The sequence below is a fragment of the Eubalaena glacialis genome, chromosome 5, assembly GCF_028564815.1.
Source record: "Eubalaena glacialis isolate mEubGla1 chromosome 5, mEubGla1.1.hap2.+ XY, whole genome shotgun sequence".
NCBI classification, from domain to species: domain Eukaryota; kingdom Metazoa; phylum Chordata; class Mammalia; order Artiodactyla; family Balaenidae; genus Eubalaena; species Eubalaena glacialis.
In genome coordinates, this window is record NC_083720.1 from 14,217,614 (window position 1) to 14,241,329 (window position 23,716).

General features: G+C 37.5%; 1 protein-coding gene across 1 annotated transcript; it reads left to right on the forward strand.

Moving 5' to 3' along the window:
- Positions 1–147: 147 nt before the first annotated feature.
- On the forward strand, positions 148–16,345 carry PGRMC2 (progesterone receptor membrane component 2). Its single transcript, XM_061191094.1, has 3 exons — positions 148–587; positions 13,530–13,685; positions 15,096–16,345. Exons 1-3 carry the CDS (start codon positions 170–172, stop codon positions 15,191–15,193), a joined length of 672 nt encoding a protein of 223 aa, XP_061047077.1. The 5' UTR covers positions 148–169; the 3' UTR covers positions 15,194–16,345.
- The last annotated feature ends 7,371 nt before the right edge of the window (positions 16,346–23,716 follow it).

Here is a 23,716-nt window from a genome sequence, read left to right on the forward strand (position 1 = left end):
GAGGGAGAGATCCAAGACAACGTTACCGCGTCAACACCCAGTCGGGAGCCGGCCTGACCCCGCCCCCTACCCTCACGCTATTGGCTGGGAGGCCCCACATAGGCGGGGCCGACCGTGGGGTTGGGGAGGGCAGGGGGCGGGGAGGAGAGGAAGGCGCTGGCGGGCAGTGATGGCGGCGGGTGATGGGGACGTGAATTTAGGCACCCTGGGGAGTGGCAGCGAGAGCAGCAGCGACGGTAGCAGCGAGAGCCCGAGCGGCGCGGGAGCGGCAGCAGAAGGGGGCGGCTGGTTGGCAGCTGCGCTGGCTCTTCTGACGGGGGGCGGGGAGATGCTGCTGAACGTGGCGCTGGTGGCGCTGGTGCTGCTGGGGGCCTACCGGCTGTGGGTGCGCTGGGGGCGGCGGGGTCTGGGTGCCGGGGCCGGGGCGGGCGAGGAGAGCCCCGCTGCCTCTCTGCCTCGTATGAAGAAGCGGGACTTCAGCTTGGAGCAGCTGCGCCAGTACGACGGGTCACGCACCCCGCGCATCCTGCTTGCGGTCAATGGGAAAGTCTTCGACGTGACCAAAGGCAGCAAGTTCTACGGCCCGGGTGAGGAGTTGGACGGGGAGGGGGAGGACCCCCTGCAGCTCAAGTGCGACCATCTTATGATAGGGAGGCCCCTGGGCAAAGGGTTAGCTTGCCAGCCTTCTCGACATGTGGATCCCCGCGCCTTGTCTCCCGCACCTGAGACGGCCCGCCCCCCACACGCCTCGGCCGCGGGCCCCTCCGGCGTTTACCCCCCGAAGTCGGGGTCCCAGTGTCGCCCCAGGAGCCAGCTCTCATCTTTCATTTTTCTCCTATCCTATTTCTCCTCGCAGCCTTTTCTTGCGCTGAATTTTTCAAAATCCTTTTAGTTGTCGCCAGGCACGCTGGCCCTCAGCCTTTCCTGAGCTTTCTGATTCCTGGGATCGTTGCGGGCGGGAGAGAAGAAAGATGTCTAAAGTAGGGACCTAAAGTTTTAGGCCCTGTAATTCATAGCTTTCCTTTCTTTACTCTGTGTGTGTGTGTGTGTGTGTGTGTGTGTGTGTGTGCGCGCGCGCGCGCCACTGAGCTTCCTTTTCCCTCTACTACTCCCCATAAGGCCACGTTTAGATACACGGAGTTCCAAGTCCCAACCCTCTGTAAAGTCCTGTCATATAAGCAACACCTCGACTCTTTTTTTTTTTTTTTTAAACGGGTTTTGGTACGAAGATGCTCTCCAAGATTAACAATATATGTGGGATGAGGCAAACCTGAATGCAGATCCTAATAAATACTGGCAAGGGTCTTCGCCCTGAGTTTTGGGGGTGGAGCTCATATACGCAGCAGGCGTGCCTGTCCGGTTTCTCTCTTTTTCCTTTTTCCCTTTTTTTTTTTTTTAGTAGGAAGGCAAGTATTCAACTACACGTTGATTATGATTTACTGTGTTTTCACTGAGGAGCAAAAACTTAGAACAGCTATAAATTCATACCCCCAGGCACCAGTTATGCAAGTTAAAAGGTTTTTAAAACTTTGCTTTCAGAGAACTGTGTGTGTGTAGGGTGGTTGGTTTAGAAACCCTTCTTTTACAATGTAGTTATAGCATACATTTCAGATTATGTTAATAAACTTCAGTTCAGACTCATGGAACCTGTTGGCATACCGTAAAACTGAGCAACATTGTACATGCTGGTTGTGTAGTTATTCTAAGCTTTAAAAAAGTGACTGCAATAAAAGTAAATAAAATTAGAGACCTAGAGTGACCTGTTATTCGAAAGAGTACATCCAAGTCTTAAAGTCAAGGGGGTTGGCAAGTCTAAAAACAAGTTGGTTTCCTCTTTAATCTGTTAGTCCATGAGATTTATTGACACTTGAAAATATATACTTAAGATTTCTGTGCTTAGTGGCTGGAAGATATTTTAGAAGTGCTTTGGTTAGTTGTTTATTAGAGGTAAGAAATTGGAGATTCTACATGTTGAAGTATTTATTTCTTAGTGGCTTGTATTTTCTGTATATATTTATAGTACATTCAATCCAACCAAGTCACAGATAGCTTATTAAGTACTCGCTTCTTGTTGTATAAAAATAAAAACCAGATGTCTGCCTACTCATATCAGCTGAAATAGTTAATACTTTTTTTGTTTACTTATGAGCATGGGGGATAAGACAATAGGGCCAAAGTACAATATTTAAACGGACAGACCAAATTAAATAGTTAATTTTTTTTTTTTTGTCAAGGATTTATACAGTATGTGTGTTCAATGATTAGAAATTGTGTACAGGTTTAGATTTTTAATACAGAGCTTAACCAAACTAAAAACTCTGCCTTTGTACCCCTATCTAAACTGACAGTGAAGCAACCAAAGTATTAGTGCAAAGAAGCATATCGGTCCTCACACATTATGCCTTGCCACTATCTGAAAATAGCTAGGAGAAACAGCCTTAGACACAGTTTGGCAGGATCCAGTGGCAAATGTTCTGCAACAGAAATTTTAAAATTGAGTCATAGTTATAATGTAGATAGCCTTTGTGTGGCTTGAGCCAGTGAGGGGGTTCCTCATAACAGAGGAGTCAGCTTTAGGTTAGCTTCCACTGACTTCCAGGTCCTAATGAACAGGCTAAGAGTGATATTCAGTTATTTCATTCTAAGTAGTTATCAATTAACAACCTAATAAGAGATATTTGGAATATTTTATTATTGAAAGGAACCTTAAAGGTAGCCAGATCATCTTAGGGGCTTGGAATATATTTCACATTAAGAGAAGATAAAACACTTCCTAGAAGTCTTGAAGCCAAATTTCTGGCTATGAAACAGACATAAGTTCGGTTTTGGTTTTAATTTTTTATTTTCGTCCTCAAATCAATTAAGCAGTTTTGTAGCAGAATAATTCAGAAGTAAAAATCCTTATCTGAGACTCTTAGTAGCTGAAAGAATGAGCTAAGGGAGCTAGAAAACCTAGTTTCTGTGCCTAACCAATATCTACTCCCATTTCTCAGTAATGGTTTTAGAGTTAAAAGATTGTTTTGTAAAAAAAAAGATACATGCACCCCGGTGTTCATAGCAGCACTATTTACAATAGCCAGGACATGGAAGCAACCTAAATGTCCATTGACAGAGGAATGGAGAAAGAAGATGTGGTACATATATATACAATGGAATATAACTCAACCATAAAAAAGAATGAAATAATGCCATTTGCTGCAACATGGATGGGCCTAGTTACCATACTAAGTGAAGTAAGTCAGGCAGAGAAAGACAAATATCAAAAAAAAAAAAAAAAAAAAGATTGTTTTGTGAGGCTTTTTCTGTGTTGAATATTTTTTTCTTTTTAGCCATACATTTTTAAAGTTTGGGTTCTTAAAAAATTAAATATTGGCAGTTTAATTTAGTGGAGTAAACACATACTGGCAAACAGTTGGCATTAACTACATTTGTCAATATTAAATTTAGTAACAGTTCAGGCAGTTGGCCAGCATGTGAGGAAAGTGGTCATGTAAGAAACAATGAATGTGGGAGGAGAAAGGAACCAGATTTGTTGAGCAGCTACTACATCAAATCCATTAATTTGTCATCTCCACAATGCTTCAGTGAGATTAGTGAGTATTCTGTCTTTCAGATGGGGAGCCTGAGGTTTAGGAATTTGAGGTAAATTGGCTTGGGTCACACAGACATGGTATTCAAATCCAGATATATTTGACTACAAAGCCTATCTATTCTATTTCAGGTATACTGCATTCTGGGATAAACTTAAAGAGAATCTCACTGCTGTTATTTTTTATACCCTCTCCTAGTTCCGTAAGGATTTAAAGCCTCAAAGAAACACACTTCATGGCTTTATGTTGTGCTGTTTGATATGGTAGCCACAAGCCATGTGTGGCTTTTTAAATTTAAATTAATTAAAATTAAATATAATTAAAAATTGAGTTCCTCAGTCACACTAGCCATATTTCAAGTGCTCAGTACCCACATGGCTACCATACTATACAGTGCACTTTATAGAGCATTTCCATCTTCCCATTGAGTTCTGTTCAACAGCATTGATTCTAGAGGTCAGGGTAGAAGGAGTAGGAAACTCCATTTGGGGCTTATTATCTCATTTAGTTTTCAGACAGCCCTAGGAAATAAGTAATGTTCCCATTTTACAAACGTGGAAACTGAAACTCAGAGAGATTTTGCCCCAAGTGCACATCTAGTAAGTGGCCAAGCTAGAAATCAAACCCAGTCTAACTGGCTATCCCCTCCCACTGTATCACAACATAATATAATTTCACGTTTCCATAGTCATAATAGATGAGGAAGACTCCAACAGATAGTATAATTTTAAATAATTTGATGTAATATTACTGCAGTGGAATTATAACAAAACTGTTTTTTATTCTTTAGAATGGCAAGAAATTATACAATTGACCTTTCTAATAGTTTATCTGCGTTTCTGATATTTAGATATATAGCTTCCCCCATTATTCCATGTAGAGTATTCTTTGACATATACCAAAGCTGTATTTTCTCCAACATACCATTTAAATTCCACTGGAAAGGAAAGAAGTATATACGAAGTACCCCATGAGATGCCTAATATTTAGGAGGGGGGGGAAAGGAGCACATTTACCTTTCATGTGTCTTTCATCCTTTTTTAACTTTATGTTCAATATGTGAATTTTATTTGTAGTTTGCAGAATTGCAGCTGAAGCAAGAGTTGAGGCATATAGAGAAACCTGTTCCTTCATGAATGTCCTATTGACACTACCCAGCTCTCATCCTAGCTTCTTGCTTTGAAGCCAGCTGGGTCTGTGTTAGGTCTAATGCCCATACACACTCATTACCTACTCTTCATTACCTGCCAATCAGATAAAGGGATCAACTAAGTCTTCTGATGAATTTTAATACTCTGCTCAAATTTATACTAGTAATTTCTACAGTACCTTCTTGTTTGGCTCTTCTGAGTTCAACATCATTCCAATGTTTTTAATCTAAGAGGGAATTGTATTTGTATTAAATACTAACACAAAGTATAATAGGGTAGCTTAAAGCATGTATGAGACCAGAAGATGTTATTCAGGTTGGAGGAAAGGAGTACATTTAGTAACATCTGGAGTTAGCCATTCAAGTTCTTTTAATAGTTCTTTCAACTGGTGTGACATAGATCACTCCTCCCCCACATACTTGTGACAGACATCACTAAATAACTGCTGTACTCTTAGAGCCAGCATCTTGTCTCAGATGTTTCATCTCCACTTTTAAACTCTAAGAAGGAATTGCCTGGATTTCATTACATTGTTGCCTAGATAAGATGTTTTGAGAAATGAGAGTTCTCTGAGTCTTCAAAACATTTGCCTCCCTACCCTCATGGAGTTTATGGTCTGTTGAGGAAGACAGATGATAAACAAGCATTCAATACATGATTATAATCTGTAATTAAATATGATGTGAAAGAAATTAATAGGATATGTAATAGAGGTTAACAAAGGACTTTATTTAGATCAGATGGTTAAGAAAGTTACCTTATTTATATTGGTTTGTCAAGAAAGTGGGGATTGATACCTAAGCAAAAACCTGAAGGAGCCAGCCTTACAAAGATTGGGTATATCAATGTTTTGAAGCTATCTAAGCACTAGATCTAGAACTGATACTGTGTTAATCGGCAGAGGAAGAAACATCCTTATCACCCTTACTGATTTTCAGATTTGACTTGAGGCTTCATTTGATTAGTGTTACCTCAGTGCTGCTTTTTCCATCCTTTTACTTTTAACCAATCTGGTTTTTTTCCTTATAAAATATAGCTGGATTTTTTCATTAAATTTAATATCAATACTGTCTTTTAACAACTTAGTTAATTTTTTTATTCCTTCCACGTTTTCTCCCCTACTGATTTTTTTAAAATTTATTTTATTGAAGTATAGTTGATTTACAATGTTGTATTAATTTGTACTGTACAGCAAAGTGTTTCAGTTATACATACTTATACATTCTTTTTTATATTCTTTTCCACTGTGGTTTATCACAGGATATTGAATATAGTTCCCTGTGCTATACAGTAGGACCTTGTTTATCCGTTGTCTATATACTAGTTTGCATCTGCTCACCCCATACCCCCAATCCATCCCTCCCCCACTCCACCCACCCCTTGGCAGCCACAAGTCTGTTCTCTATGTCTGTGTGTCTGTTTCTGTTTCACGTCCCCCTACTGATTTGGATGCATTCTATTTCTATTCTTTTGGTGCTAAGATTCTTTTTAAGTTTTTGCTATAGAATATAAGAATGTTAACGAAACATTTTTGTATGAATTAGAAAGAACTGTCTCTTTAAGACACTTTACTGCCATTTGACAGAATATTTCTTAATACTAAATATACAAAACTATCATGTATACAAATGTAAATGGTGTCCCCTGGAGTTATATGGTACACAGCCATATATTGTGGCCCTGGTTAGAAAGCATTGACTCTAATCCCTCCCACATTCCATTTTCTATGTTATTACTATTAGACTTCTAGTTTTACTGCAGTTTTTAAAACTCTACCCCCAAATTGGTAAAATTATTAACTTTTTTTTAATAGTCGATCTTCATTTAAATTTACCAACATAGTTACCATTTTCTTTATTCACTGTCATTTCTTGCATCTCATTCCTTTGTTCAGGGTTCAGTTTTCATTTTAGTGAGGTATGTCCTATAGCTTTTTTCATTGATAGAAAAAAATTCTGTGTCCATCTGCCCTCACTCAGGAATAATAGTATAGATGTAGGATATAAAATTGTGGGTTAACTGTTGTTTTACCTCAGATCCTCAATAATGGTTTTTTTGTTTTTTGTTTTTCTGGGTTTTTTTTATTTTTGGCTGTTTTGGGTCTTTGTTGCTGCGTGCAGGCTTTCTCTAGTTGCGGCGAGCGGGGGCTACTCTTCATTGCAGTGTGCAGGCTTCTCATTGCGATGGCTTCTCTTGTTGCTGACCACAGGCTCTAGGCATGTGGGCTTCAGTAGTTGTGGCACGTGGGCTCAGTAGTTGTGACTTGCGGGCTCTAGAGTGCAGGCTCTGTAGTTGTGGCGCACGGGCCTAGTTGCTCCACGGCATGTGGGATCTTCCCAGACTAGGGCTTGAACCCGTGTTCCCTGCATTGGCAGGCGGATTCTTAACCACTGCGCCACCAGGGAAGTCCCCCAATAATGTTTTTTTTAACATGTGCCAGGCTCTACTAAAATCTGAGGATATGTGTCATTCATTTATTTAAAAAAATTTGAACCCATTATCTTTTCAGTTACTGTCTCTCCCATTCTCTTTATTACTTCTTCTGGAACTCTTAGTAGATACACATTAACTTTTTATTTATTTTTGGCTGCGTTGGGTCTTAGTTGCAGCACGCAGGATCTTTCGTTGTGGCGCGTGGGCTCCAGAGCGCAGGTTCAGTAGCTGCGGTGCACGGGCTCTGTAGTAGTGGTGCGCAGGCTCCAGAGCACGTGGGCCCTGTAGTTTGCGGCACACAGGCTCTATAGTTGAGGTGCGCAGGCTCAGTAGTGCAGCACGCGGGCTCATTTGCCCCAAGGCATGTGGGATCTTAATTCCCTGACCAGGGATCGAACCGGCGTCCCCTGCATTGGAATGCGGATTCTTAACCACTGGACCACCAGGGAAGTCCCCTTAATTTCTTAATAATTTTAAGTAAACATACTATATCTCTTTAATCTGCTTCTGTTATCTTATTCTTGGGATACCATTTCTCATATCTGTTCTGTGTGCTCACTCCTCCATGGTAGTTTGTTTCTTCATGTAGTTATAACTTTTATTACAAACTTAAGCAATTGCTGTCTTTTTGTTTCTTAAATATTTTCTGTGATGTTCCATGAGCCTTGGGTTGTGGAATTCTCCCTGTGGAGTGGTTTGGGGTATGCCTCAAAATAGGGCCTAATGGAAGTTTCTGGAAAAAAAAAAATTTTTATTAGGTAATACGTGCTCAAGATAGAAAAATTTTAAAGGGTATATAGTAAAAGATAGTCTCCTTCCCACAACCCAGCCACCATGTTCCCCTTCCTAGAGGTGAGGAACCAGTCTATGAGTATCTGAGTCTTGTTCCGGAGCTATTCTCTGCAAGTGAAAGCATGTGGATATGTACACCCCTCCCATGCACTAATTGTAGCATACTATACAAACCTTTAACAATATTTTAATATATTGAGAGCCTGTCATATCAGTTTAAAGAGAACCATTTCATTCTTTTGAATGTGTGCATAAATTCTATTATATGAATATATCATAATAGTCCACTTTTAATGAACATTTGTTTCCAATCTCTTGTTATTAACATGGTACTGCTCTAAATATTCATGTATCATTTTAAACGTGAGTAAAATCATAATTATCTATAAAATAAATTCCTAGATGTAAAATTACTGAGTCTTAGGGTATGGACATTTTTAATTTGGGTACTTATTTCTGAATTGCCCTCCAGAGACATTGGACCAATTTACACTCACAAGAAAATGCCTGTTTCTCACCCTCTTGCCAAAAATGTGATATTAAACTTTTTGGTCTTCGTCAATCTGAGAAGTTAAAATAGTGTTTCAATATTATTTTAATTTACATTTCTCAGTGAGGTTGGACATCCTCAAAAATTTGAGTCATTTATGTTTCGTTTCCTACAAATTATCTATTCATATATTTTTTGCCACATTTTTTCGATCATGACTATTTTATTGCTGCTGGGTTTTGTATCATACTTAAAGCTTTTTTGCACTTAAAGATTATTTTTAAAAATCTGTAGTTTCTTAATACTTTATGGTTTTAGTTTGTTAGTTTCACTTGGAATTTATTTTGTTTTAAGAAGTGAAGTAAGCAGCCAACTTTTGTTTTTGTTTTCTTACAGAGGGCTGTTCAGTTATCCCAACACCATTTATAGAATAATTTCTTTTTCCCAATACTTGCTGTATTACCATTACTGTTTGCTAAATTCCAACAGATATTTAAATCCATGCTATTGTATTTTTTTCACCTTAGAATTCTCATTCTACCTGGGCTAGGTAAACTCAGGCCCCACTCCCACAAACGGCACAGGCCTGCGGTTTTAATTTTTCAAAGTCTTCCCTGCCCCCAGCCCAGCCTTGAGCCCTGGGGCCAGGGCCACTAGCTCAGCCCACAGTATTGCTGAGAGCCTCCTAGTTTGAATTTTATGAAGCAAGGTTGAGTTTTCAGTTCCTCTTAGAATTATAGTAGTCAAGAGATTATCTGGTTTGACCTCCAATTTTAGGCATGTAAAATTTGCCCAATGTCAAATGTAGGGTGCGGCCTCGAACCCAGGTATCTTTACTTCTTAAGAGGTATTCTTTCCGTTTTACCATGCTACCTTCTCTCTAAAAGTCCTGGGAGTTCCTAGAACTAAGTATAAAAAAATAATATCTATTAGTTGGATTTCATTTAGTCACTTTTACATATTGTTTCATTTGTTCCTAGGCACATTATAACCTTATTTGGAATAAATTACTCAATGCCAAGTATTATTAGATTTTTTTTTTAACTTACTTTAATAATCACAGAAGACTATTGTCAGAACATGCCAGAAAACTGGGCTGTTTATAAACTTTAATGAATTAAAGTTTGTCTCTGAGAGCTATGGTTTTTATACCATGGAAATAACTAAGACATTCTGAAATTTTCTCTTCTTCATAAATACTAATGTAGATACATAATCACCTTAATAGTCACAAAATTATGTGTTACATATTTTAGATATTTTATTTACTTCCTCCTGGAATTTTTTGCTCATTAAATTATTCTTTAAAACATTGTTTTACAGTGACCATATGTTGTTGCCTTCAAAAATATGTCACCCCATTGTCACTTGATTGTATTAAAGTAAGCAGTTTCAGGATACAATAACTAGTAGATTTATTGATTTTTGAACTTTAAAAATCTGTATCATAAGTGGTGTTAACTCTTAAAACTGTTAATGAAATCTGAATTCTAACTAGTATAATGTCATTTCGGTGTATTTAACAATGTCGTGGAAATAAGATTTATCGTTAAAATGATGTCCTAGGATACTTGTTATATATGTACATTTAAGAGAATCTGTCTTGGCTAAATAATTGGGTGCATTTTTTGTAGCAAGAATTTTCTTGAAACTGTAAATCTAGTTTTGTATCAGCACTATATTTTAGTCTTTGATAAAGCAAGAGTATAATTCGCTTAGTTATTATTGAAATGTTAATATCTAAATGAGCCTTAATCAAAACAATCTGATTAATTTATATAAGCTAGACGTGTGTGTGTGTGTGTGTGTGTGTGTGTGTGTGAATTATACCATACTGAAGACCTAATACCATTTAAAATTTGCTTTCCTTGGGTAGCTCTCTGCTATTATAGTATTATGGATAGCCAAGAGTAGTTATCAAAATATTAGAATCAGTAACATTTAGGTCTGTTATGTAAGGAGGTAGTGGAAAGGGGAGGTATTACTGACTTCTCAGATATGGTTCTGATTGTGTTAGGGATGCAGAGAAATATACTTTAACTGGACCTCAGATCCTCCTTTTTCTGAGCAACTCATCCTTTTCCAACTCTAGTTCTGAATCTTTATATTACGTTCTTTATGGTCTTACAGGAAAAAGTAAAGAAAACTGTTTTCAAAAAAACCTTTTCAGAAGTTAAATGCTTCTTGAGGGAAATTCGAAACATGTGGAGAGGACAGCTTAATACAGAGAGTGGGAAAATATGTTAATCACTGAATCATTCTTTTCAAGAGTTAACAAAACATCATTTTGTCTAGAATTAGGTTTGGGTTATTAACTATTGACTCAAGTTCACTCTAAGTTAGCCAAACCAAAAAAAGAACATCATTCCCTCTTAGGGAAGTTGGCAGACAATTTTACTAAAGAATACACTGTTATATGTTAACATACTCAAAGATGGAAGGTTTTATGACTCCTATTTTTTATAGTGATCATCTTTTCTTCTCTCCTGTTTACCATTTGGATATGTTTTAAGGTTGATACTGTGAAGTATCCTGAAGTAGATTGACTTTTGTAGGCCAGGGAGGTAAATATTATAACACAATGCTAAGAAAAGCTGTTTTTTTCTTAAAAAAAAAAAAAAAGCTTTTTTTGTTAATGCTCTTCCATTTTGATTTAACAGGTATTCTGAAATAGCCATTTCCCTGAAATTTTGTGATTAGTGAAATGCTCCAGTTTTCAGGATTGTCACTCCATCTTTGGGTTTGTGGGTCCTCTGTGTGTTTTCTCAAGATGTGCTGTGTTTGGGGTAGTCAGAAAAGTGGAAATATTACTTCCCAGTTCTGTCAGTAATTTTAGGCAAGACACTGAATGCCTCTGTTTCTATTTGTCTGCCAAATAGGGAGGGCAAAAACTGTCCCTTCCACTTTGCAATACTGTGAGAGAGGAAAGTGAGATTGCTAGGAAATTCTCCAAAAAGTTGAAATTCTCATTTTACATTTGTAGTTTTTTATAGCCTTGATCAATTTTATTTTTTCTTTTGTGTGTTTGACTAATCACTGTTTTAAGTTTGTAAGCATTGGTCCAGTTAGCATTAAGAGGCTATATATTATTCACAGATTTTTTTTGTCATTGTTGCTTCTTAAGAAAAAAAACCACATTAGTTCTCTATATATATACATAAATGTGTGTGTGTGTGTGTGTGTATATATATATATATATATATATATATATATATATATATATATATTCTCCATCTCCTGAAAACAGCCATTGCCACAAAGCATGTGGAGTTATACCACAAAAAAACACAACTGCTTTAAGGTGGACTGCTTTTTTTTCCCTAGGGACTGTTCTTGCTTAGTTTTAAAAGTTAACGTTGGGAATTCCCTGGCGGTCCAGTGGTTAGAACTTGGTGCTTTCACTGCCAGGGCTGGGGCTCAATCCCTGGTGTCAGGGTCCCGCAAGCCAGGTGGCATAGCCAAAAATAAAAAAAGTTAAATGTTTCTCATAAAAAAGAATGAAATAATGCCATTTGCAGCAACATGGATGGACCTAGAGATTATCATAAGTGAAGTAAGTCAAACAGAAAGACATATATCATATGATATCACTTGTATGTGGAATCTTAAAAAATGATACAAATGAGCTATTTTACAAAACAAATAGACTCACAGACTTAGAAAACAAACTTATGGTTACCAAAGGGGATGGGGGGGGATAAATTAGTAGTTTGGGCTTAACATATACACACTACTATATATAAAATAGGTAAACAAGGACCTACTGTATAGCACAGGGAACTATACTCATTATCTTGTAATAACCTATAATGAAAAATATATATATATATCTGAATCACTGCTGTACACTTAAAACAACAGCATTGTAAATTAACTATAATTAAATTTAAAAAAAGAAAAAAAGTTAATGTTTCTCCAAAATAATTAAATCCAATTAAAGAACTTCAGATTTTACTCTGTAAATAGAAACAGTATTAAATTTCCTTCTCTTAAACACTTTTTGAATGTCAGTTGTCATACCTTTTTGAATGTCAGTTGAGATAATGGGCAAAGTTTGAAAGTTACAAATGTTGGCCAATTGTAAATAGTGTCCCATTTTCTTATATAGAAGACAAATTTAGAAGTATAAAATGATAGCCTAAGTTTATATTAATAGGGGAATGATTAAATAAATTACTGGTATATCCACTCAGTGGGAAAATATATAACCATTAAATGATAATTGTGATAGTCACCTAATATTAAGCAGCAATATGGAAAGTACTTAAGCAACGGGAAAGCAGGAAAAAGTACTTTACTGGAAGTATTGCCTTTATTTTCATGTTAATATATTAATACCTAATAATGCTACTTTTTAAATTTATTAAGGCCACTTATTTGTTCCATGCAACAAATTTTAAAAGAAATGAGTTTTCCTACATCCAGTGAACTTTATGGTGCAGTGCTTTCTGTAATTCAAATTAATGTTCATAAATGTTGAGATTTTTGTCTATTTAAGTAAATTTTTGAATTCTATTCTTAAAAGTATAGATGCTTTTCTGACACATAACCTTCAATTTCCTAAATGCTTTCAAATATGAATATGGCGATAATCATTATTTTGCTCATTTAAAAATCAGGGGATTTCCATTTTTTTTCTACTTGTGTACTTCTCATTAGAAAATGCTTTATTCTGTTATATGTGAAGTAAAATTTTCCTCTCCATTCTCCAGAAATGTTGCCACTGTAAAGTGCTTGGTCTGTATTCTTCCTGGTGTTTTTTATGCATATACAAACGTGGGTGAAATGTGAATACATGTATATCGTTTTTTTAATTCAAAGTGAGTCATACTATGTAATTTGCTGAATTGCTTTTTTCAGTTACTATATCATGGACTTCTTTCTGTGCCTGTACATATAGAGTTACCTCATTCTAAGAAATTTCTTCTCATTATCCTATTTAGTGTCTGTGCATGTTTTGAAATTAAGGCTGTGTACCAAATAAGAGTCATGAGGTTTCTTTTATTTGACTTTTTCATTTGAGCCATTCTAAAATAGGGTTAGATAATCTAAATAATTTCTTTTTTTTCCCAGCGGGTCCATATGGAATATTTGCTGGTAGGGATGCCTCCAGAGGACTGGCGACATTTTGCCTAGATAAAGATGCACTTAAAGATGAATATGATGATCTCTCAGATTTGAATGCCGTACAAATGGAGAGTGTTCGAGAATGGGAAATGCAGTTTAAAGGTACCTTCATTTTGTTGGGTTCTTTGCAAATATTAAATTTATGGCCAAAGAAAGTGCATACTATTTCATTACTAAAGAGCCTAAGGATGCTGTCTGTTTTCACTGCCATCATTATTTGATGATAAACATAGCTAACTATCAAAATGATTGTTACATGTGCTTATTATTTATAAAATCCATATTTAAAAATTGGCTTGTTACAAACTATAAAATTTATAAAAATTGTGATACCTTTAGTCTTATAAGGCTTGTTCATTAAGGTATAGTTTTTTAAATATAGGCTTATATTTAAAACAATTAATTAGTGATATTGATACTGTAATTTTAGTTTATTCTAAACTGATTTTCTTGATCTTACCTTCAAACCATAAAGGAAAAATGTCATTCTCCTTCATTACATGCTCATGACATCAATTTTTACCACCTCTGTGAACACTCTGGACTGCTATTTATGTGACCTGTGGATCCCTTGGAATACTTCTTCTGGCTTCTTGGCACTTATACTGGTTTTGCTATACAAAGCAGTCCTCCTATCTTGTCCTCTCGGTTTGTCAGTTAATTCCCTTAAACTAGGTTCAGAGTCTTGACCAAGAAATGACTAAACATGTTATCACCTTGGACATAACGATGTTCTAAATTAAGCACCTGGTAACATAAAAACAAGCAATGTAACCGAGATCTAAGAAGAGAGTTTGATAGGAGAAAGAACAATAATATACTAGGCACCACATATCGGGACCTCAGAGAACACAGGATAATAAGTAACGAGTGAATTTTCATCTTCTCATTTAGTTTGTTTTCTTAGGGACTACCAGCATGTGTCACATTTTCTCCCCAAGAATATTTCCTGGTTGGATCTACTTTCCATGTGATTTTCCACCTCATGTACTCTTTCTCCCCAAGAAAGTCACCATTAACTTTTTTATGGTCTTCTAACTGTTGGAAATGCCCTACATTGCCAACTTACCTATCTAATGACAATACTTTGGGCTATTAAAATTTAAAGAGCTATTCTGAGACTCTCAGTGCACATTAGAGTTAAACCAGTTTCAAAGTACACATCCTCATACCTATTCCAAGAGCCTGGCATGGGTGACTCCAAGATGGGTCCTGGACGTGCATATTTTTTTTTTAAAGGTCTCCAAGTGATTCTGATGCAGTGTCCTTGACTAAGAACTGGTTGTATGGAACACTCTCCTGCAAAGCACAATTCCCAAGCTTTAGGAGTTCCCTGACCCTGTTTTCTTTTGTTCAAGTGTTACATGAGTACAAAGACTGGACAAGGTAAACAATAGGAAAAACTTATCTTGTTCTATATGACTCTAAAGGAAGCATACACCTTCCCTGCTGTATAATGGGATAGTGAGACAAATTTGATCGCTACTGATTTTCTTTTGATGTATCTTTCAGAAAAATATGATTATGTAGGCAGACTCCTAAAACCAGGGGAAGAACCATCAGAATATACAGATGAAGAAGATACCAAGGATCACAGTAAACAGGATTGAACTTTGTAAACAACCAAAGTCAGGGGCCTTCAGAACTGCAATTCTTAATCCCTTTCACAGAGTGTCCAGCGTCTTTGGGTTTGGTTCACCTGCTGCAAAAAAACATTCAACAGATTGTTTGTACAAGCTAAATGAGTCTCACTATGAAGATTTGAATACTAGACATTATGCTGCCAGACTCATTTGTTGCAGTTGTTTGTAATGTCTGGTGGGGCTTCTTCATCCTGAAAAGAAGGAGACAGGGATTTTTTTAAAGAGCAAGAAAGTCACAAGATTACTTTTCCTTTTCTCTCTTTTTTTTTTTTTTTTTTTTAAAATCAAAGACAACCTGATATGTATTTGCTACTTAAGTGTACAGATCTCCTCAAAAAAACAGCAAGGAATTCCTACTTCATGCGCTGGGTCTGTTTTAGCAATGAGGGAGGGAGGAGACCTGGGCAGGAGGGGGGGGCGGTGCCCATCAGTCTGAGTAGTTAAGGCTACTGAAACACTAAGATGTGAATCCCCGAGCTTTTCTTTTTGGGTTTTGTCAGAGAAAAGAAAAAAACCTTTATTTCTAAGAAATTTTTGGAAATTAGAAAAAGGGATTTCAGGTGGATTTAAGTCAAAGCTAATTCCCCAACAGTAAGATCATTTGAAACTGGTTTTTATCCCTTTCCTTCCCCTAGATCAAATCAATATTAATTGTGCCTTATTTCACTTACATAGACTTGAATTATTTTTAGGGAAAGCCCCTATGTGAATTCAGAAGTCACTACAAGCAGCATTGAGACTGAAGTTGGAATATTCTGTTGACCGCAAAACCTTGATGTCATTCTGTGTATATAGAATGTAAAAGGAATATTCAGTGTTACTGCCATATATGTTAATATACACAAACTTAATTAGCATTGTCATGGCCAAATGCATTCCCCCATGCTTTTCTCTTTTCAAAAAAAAAAATTGAAAAACAAATCAACAACTCTATCCCGTAACAGCCGCCTAATTTTAGGAGTCTTGACTCTCACATCTCACTGGTGTGGGTGCATGAGGCTGTAGTATGGATGTCGTATGGGTGTGTCTGAGTGTGTGTGAGAGCGCCTTGGAAGGGATCTGCAGATACTGTAAATACCCGTACCATTTTAATAAAGCATGTACAATAAACCAAAATAAGCTTGAGTTGGACTTTATATACAAACTGTAAGCCAGTGCATTATGATATGGGAGTTGAGATTGTGTATTTGATTCAAGATAAGGAAAAATCTTGGAAATGAAAGGCAGGCACTGGTTAACCAAGTTGTACACATTGTACCACATTCACTGTAACTTTAGGAAGAAATTCCACTTTGTGGAACATTCTCAAGAGATCTGAGATTATTCAGGTAAGAATTGATATATTAAAATGTACATATTTTTACTTTATATTTTGATGCCAACTGATAATACTAGAAGTAATAGCACTCCAGGTGGTAGTTATTGAACACAGAACAATAAAGGCTATTATACTGATTGATAGGTATTCAATTCTTCTATTGTTAGTTTGAAAAAGCTCTTACTACAAGCCCTATATGTGTCCATTATTTGATTTCATCATGACTATTTAGGTTCTTAATTGGAGACAAGTTATACCAAAAAAGACAATTTTATTTACTAAGTCAGCAGTTAGAGAAAAGAATTCTCCTGCTTTATGAGTATAACATATGCAGAAGCCATCAAAGAAAGAGGAACTTTTAACTGCAGTAATAAGCTAAAGTATGTAAAATACTACATTCTATTGTATTCAGTCTTGGAATGTTTTGTAGAAAATGATGAACTTCAGCCAGATCTTTGCTGAAGACTGGTTGTTAACAACTGAAGAGTGTTGGTAAATGATTTGTGTGTTTTTATGTAAAATATTTTCTGAACAGATTAGTTAAAGTATGTGTCCTCTGGAGTAAACTGATATATATGAATCATTTGAGCCTAAAGTTAAGAGGTAAATCTACACTTGTGAATAGAGAAACCCTAAATATTCATGCAGTCTGTTAAGAAAAATGAGTAACGTTGTGCTTTGGACTTGAAATAAACAGTGTTCTATGGACAATTCCTCAGTTTCAGTTGAGTGTTCTCATTCTCAGGTGGTTTGATGGGCAGTCAGTCACTGAGCAAGGGGATGGGAGCTGTGGTGGCATTGTTGCTGTTGTTTCTCCCTTCACCACTATTTCCCTAACTTGCCTGATTATTAGAACCACTTGAGGTGCTTAAAATACAAAGTCTTGGTCCCCAGTCAAAACCTACCACCCACTGAGCCAGAATGGAAAGAGAATGAGTCTCAGACTCTATTTGTAAGAAGTGCCTTGGGTAATTCTTATGATCAGAATTTTCAAATGTGAAAAACACCACACCAGTCTTTTCAAGTTATACAATTGACCCTTGAACAACAAGGGTTTGAACTGTGTGGGTCCACTTTATTTTCTTCAATAAATAAGTATTACAGTACTACAGTACTTCATGATCCACATTTGGTTGAATCTGGGTGTGGAACTGCAGATCCAGAGGGCTGTAAGGGGAATTTCACTCAGCACAGGTCGGTACCTCTGAACCCCTGCATAACGTTCAAGGGTCAACTGTATTGTCTGTCTTTGTCATCTACTTGAAATGGACCTTAACCTTAGATAATTTTGATCTGATTCCCTGTATTTGGTTTTCTGTTTCACTCCCTAAAAACATCCATAGCATTTCTGAGTTAAAAATTAGGAAATTTCACATAATGTAGTATGTGATTTTTTTTTAATATCAAATTTTTATTCTCTTCAGTTTTTTGTCTTTTGATAATGTCTCCAAGTTGGCAGCATGTTTCCCAAATAAAGTCTATAGTGTGTGTACTAGCCAGTTTCTCTCTGTTAGGAAGTGAGCCCATTTAGATTACAGATCACGTTTTTAAAACCTTGACTATGGTGCTTATGTTTTCCTGGCAGTAATTCCACCTGCCTTTTTGAAATCTGCAGAATCTGACACTTTTACCCCCACCTACAATCTAGAAAGCAAAAGTTAATATATTGAACTATTACTGGAGAAAATTATTCTCTCAAAAACTTGACGTAAATCAGACTCTCCTCACCCAAGTATTCCATTTACCTCTACTGATGATAACTGAGAAGTGCAGCACATGCTAGAAACAGATGCCATTGGCTTGTGAACATGGTGTATAGCCTTACAGTGCTTATATGGATTAGAGCAAGCTGGTGAGAAAACTTTAATTCAAAAAGATACATGCACCCCAATGCTCATTGCAGCAGTATTTACAGTAACCAAGACAGGGAAGCAACCTAAGTGTCCATCGACAGATGAATGAATAAAGACGATGTGGTATATATATACAATGGAATACTACTCAGCCATAAAAAAAGAATGAAATAATGCCATTTGCAGCAACATGGATGCCTAGAGATTATCAGTCATATTAAGTGAAGTTAAGTCGGACAAAAATATCATGTGGAAACTAGAAAGATGATATAAATGAACTTATTTACAAAACAAATAGACCCACAGACGTAGAAAACAAACTTACGGTTACCAAAGGGGAAGGGAGGGGGAATTAAATAGGCGTTTGAGATTAACAGTATACACACTACCGTATATAAAATAGATAAACATCAAGGACCTATTGTATAGCACAGGGAACTAAATTCAAGATCTTGTAATAACCTAGAATGGAAAAGAATTTGAGAAAGAATAGATATATATGTATATGTATAACTGAATCACTTTGCTGTATACCTGAAACTAACACAACATTGTAAATTAACTATACTTCGATTTTTTTTAAATGGTTTAAAGAAATTAAATAGGATAAGCTGGTGATCCTATACTAAAGAATTTATAAAATGTATAAGTTGCTTTGAGCATAGTGGAAATACGTTATTGAATATTGTAGTGATGGTTCTTTTCCTCTAATGAATTAAAAGTAGCAAATGCTCAATGACAGCTTTTGAGCATCTGTGCTCCATTAAAGTCAGCCATCAATCTGGTCGATGATGCGAATCACAGATTACGGCCCATTTGTTGTGGGAAGGAAGTTCAAGCGGACCCCACCCCGCTTTTCCTTACCTCTCTTAGGCGGGGCTCATCATCCCCAGGCCATGTCAGAAAAGCCCGTACCTCCTCACACACTCCTGCGAGTCAGACTTTGAGGAGACCCTGAGCTACATTTCAGGTTCACATTTGTTCTGCCATCACTAGTGACAGAACATTAGGGCTGCCCGTGATTATTCCTTCAAGAGAGCACTTAACGTGCTGTGAACACTGGTTTGTTCTCAAGAGATTTTTCTGTCTTACTGTATCTGCATGGAGCCCAGCTAAACCAGATTGTGAAGTTTAGTCTAAGAAGGCTGGTAAATATTTGCATTTTTCCTTTGAAAGCATGATTTTTAGTGACGACATAGTACTGTTAGTGAAAACGCAGGATATTGCATATATGGTATGGTGCCAGTTGGGTTAAAGAGCAAAGCTTGGAAGATAAGTCAGCAGACTTTAGAACAACTATGCTTTTGCCCATTTATAAAAGTAATATACGTGTACAGAAAAAGATTAAGAAAGTAAGAATTAACCACAAATTAAGAGTTAAGCAAAGTTAACCTTTTCCCACATCTCTCTTTTTCTGGCCGCACCACGCGGCTTGCAGGATCTTAGTTCTGTGACCAGACATTGAACGCACACCCTCGACAGTGAAAGCGCAGAGTCCTAACCACTGGACTGCCAGGGAATTCCCCCCACATCTCTCTCGAGTCCCTTTCTATGTAGGATCATAGTGTGTTCTCTGAGGCTTCAGGTGAGATACCCGTCCAGTCATGCTGGACATCTCTACCTGGAACCTCAACATGAATGCATCATTTTCCTGCCAGACTTGCTCCCGCTCTCACGTTCTCTGTCAGCGCGCTCCTGCTATGTACTCTCCTGTCTTGTCTTCCTACCTCCCTTCTTGTTCTCATCAAATTCACAGTCCCTGTTGGCAGTCCGAAACAAATTTGACCTCTTTGTCTCCCTACCTAAAGGCCTTAGTGGCACCCTACTTCCTATTTCAAGACAGGCCTTAGGCCTCTTCACCAGTTCCCACTGAACTCTCTGCTACATAAAATGACTTGTAGCTTCCAGAATATACCCCTAGCTACTTACCCACTCCATTCTTCAGTCTATATTATACTCTTCCCCACACCTTCCCAAGTTAACTGCCCTCCTAGCTAATTTGCTCAGTCTTAGAGACTCAGGCTCAGACTCAGCGTCCCCAGACTGAATTAGAGAGCCCCAATTCCATGCCTCCATAGTGTCACAGGTAATTCTGAATCACTGAATTTGCTATGTTGTGTTGTAATCATCTGTCTTTCCTGATAAGCCGGGGACCAGAGCATTTGAGGCCCAGTGTTTTTCCTAAACTTAGTACAGTGCTAGCTAGACACGTTGTATTTGCTCAGAACTTTTTGTTAAGTTCATAAAATGAGAGGATAGACTAATATCAATAGATTTTAAATGAGGGCTCCAAGGAAACATTAAGGACTGAGAAAAGAGCCAAGTAGCAGCACCTCTTGGTTTTGGTTCTGGGCTTGCAAGTAAGTTTGAAGAGAGTTTTGTGCTATTAAAAAAAAAAAAAAAAGTGGGAAAACCACTGGACTAGATAATCTCTAGTACCCTTTCAGTTTATGAATACAATTCTAGGGTAGAACCATATAGTCTTATTTATATCTAGCAATGCTATATGAGTGCAAAATATAGATTCGTCTTCATGACACAACTAGGTGAAAGCACCACAGTGCAATCTTGTCCTGAGTGCCTATCTAAACAAAATTGTTCTGCAGCAATGACAGCTTAGAGGCTTCATCAAAGGTGTGACCAAAGGAAAACCGGAGGGAAGGAGAAGACTCCCTCTTTTTTTTCTTATAACTAAAAACACTCATCAATGCCTTTGAAATCCCACCCAAGGAGTCGTTTGCTCCCTCCCACTATGCCCCCCTGGTCTCCATCCCCACCACTGCCATCACACAGGCACTGATTGCAGTTCCAAGTCTACTCCAGTGGACTAGGAAAAGGCAAGTTAAGGTGAGAAGCAAGTTTAACTTTGATCTTACCAAAGACAAGCTGCAACGTAATAAAAGCATAATGAAAACAGTCCCACCTGCTGCACTTGCCTGGAAAGAAATGCCTTATTTGTGGGGGAAGACCTTTGCCCTTACAACTGTGCTAATGGTGAGAAAGGAGACAAAAGCAAGATAAGATAGGAATAAATCACCTTTGTTACGTAAGAAATGCAAGAGCAAGCGGTTTTCTTAAAATACTTATTTAGGCTGCGCCGGGTCTTAGTTGCAGCAGGCGGGCTCTTAGTTGCAGCAAGCAGGCAGGATCCCTGTTCCCCAAACAGGGATTGAACCTGGGCCGCCTGCATTGGGAGCACCGAGTCTTAGCCACCGGACCACCAGGGAAGTCCCAAGAGCAAGCATTTTAATTACTTCTGTGTTTCAGCTGGATCTGTAGAGGAAGAGTTTAGGCCTTGAAGGGAATCTGCTGCTTTCTGGTAACCTTGAGCAAGTTTCTGAAATTCTATGAGCCTAATTTTCCTCATTTTCAGAGACTAATAATACCTACCACACAGGTGAGAAATAAGAAAGGCCACCAATTCCCTGACATATACAACACACTACTCCCTCCTTCCTCTCCTTTGCAGTGGTAGAAAGACATTTAGATATCTTTTTGGCAGTATATAATTTTCTTCTTTAAAGGTAACAATCTTTTGTTAATTAAATAGATAGTTCTAAATCTGAAAAATGATTACTAGCTTTTCCTCAGTTTATCAGTAACAAAGTATTGATGTGTTTAGTAATAGAGAATCAAGGCAATACTAAACTTAAGCAATAATGCCAGGAGTCATAGATCCACATTTATTAATATTCTCAAATGCCCAACTCATAATTTATTTAGAATCTATATTCGGGTGGAGATTATCCTGAAATCATTTGCATAACTTAGTTAACCATTTGTGTAACTTGCAGATGAGATGTCAGAGACAGAACTGAGTGATTATATTAAGTTGAAAACACCTCATTACTGACCAGCTTCATTGTAGAACAGTATGCACATTGTGTCTAAGTTAACTATCTTTAACTAGGAGCAAATTTGAAAATGTGAGATTACAGCAATGAGTTCATTGTGTTTGCTGTTTAGCTTCACAGATTTGTGTGCATTTAGTTAACCTTATATTTCAACTGCCGTGAAATAATTCAGAATCATCTCACAACCTAGCTTGTGTTAAGCAAAACTGGTGATTAGAATGGCTAAATATATTGTAATGTACTGTTCAAATATTTTCCTCAAATGATTGAATCTCTTAAAGCAAATTAGAACTTCAGTCATCCTAAATGAAAAAATCACTAGACTGACGTATCTCTAACATACATTCTTGAGCAGTCAGAATTTAGTTCAAATTAGACTTTACTCATGATGGTTAACTATGTGTCAACTTGGCTAATCTATGATGCCCAGTTGTTTGGTCAAACACTAGTCTAGATGTTGCTGTGAAGGTATTTGTGTATGTGATTAACATTTACAATCAGTTGACTTGAAGTTAAACAGATTACCCTCCATAATGTGGGTAGGCCTCATACAATCAGTTAAGACTGAAGTTTCTCCAAAAAAGAGGCAGTTCTACCTCAAGACTGCAACATAGAAACCCTGCCTGAGTTTTCAACCTGCTGACCTGCCCGGTAGATTTCAGACTCAAGAGTGCAACATCAACTCTCACCTGAGTTTCCAGTTGGTCAGCCATACAGATTTCAGGCTTACCAGCCCCCACAATTGTGTATGCTAATTCCTTAAGATAAATTATTCTTGGACTTCCCTGGTGGTCCAGTGGTTAAGAATCTGCCTTCCAATGCAGGGGATGTTGGTTCGATCCCTGGTCGGGGAACTAAGATCCCATATGCCACAGGGCAACTAAATAAGCCCACACACCACAATTACCGGGCCCACGTGCTCTGGAGCCCGTGCGCCACAACTAAAGTGCCTACACGCCACAATTACTGAGCCCACACGCTCTAGAAGCCCACACGCCACAACTAGTGAGAAGCCCACGTGCCACAATGAAAGATCCCATATGCCACAACGAAGATTCCATGTGCCTTAACTAAGCCCGACACAGCCAAATAAATAAATATTAAAAAAATAAAATATTCTCTCTATCATAATCTCCACAGATTTAGATCTATGTTCAAAGATTACATATATCTCTGCCTATCTATTTGTATCTCCTATTGGTCTCTTACTCTGGAGAACTCTAATACACTACTATTTTCTAATTATTAGTACATATGAGACTTTAAAAGTTTTACTTCATTTTCGTAATTGAATGACAAATCTGTTCTTGATTTAGTTCAGTGCTTATTACATGAGCTGACATGGCTACCTGGGCTTCAGTTTCTAACTCTGAAAGACATTTCAGCCATGAAATATAATACTTTTACCAATATGCCTCCCATTGTTCCAGATAAAATCTGAAATAGGTTTTTCTCTAATCTCTGA

Bases quoted from the DNA above. Each gene is read 5' to 3' on its own strand.
- PGRMC2 (XM_061191094.1), top strand. From the start codon at position 170: ATGGCGGCGGGTGATGGGGACGTGAATTTAGGCACCCTGGGGAGTGGC. The intron at 588-13,529 runs GTGAGGAGTTGG...TTTTTTTCCCAG, and splicing joins CAGCAAGTTCTACGGCCCGG to CGGGTCCATATGGAATATTT. The intron at 13,686-15,095 runs GTACCTTCATTT...TGTATCTTTCAG, and splicing joins ATGGGAAATGCAGTTTAAAG to AAAAATATGATTATGTAGGC.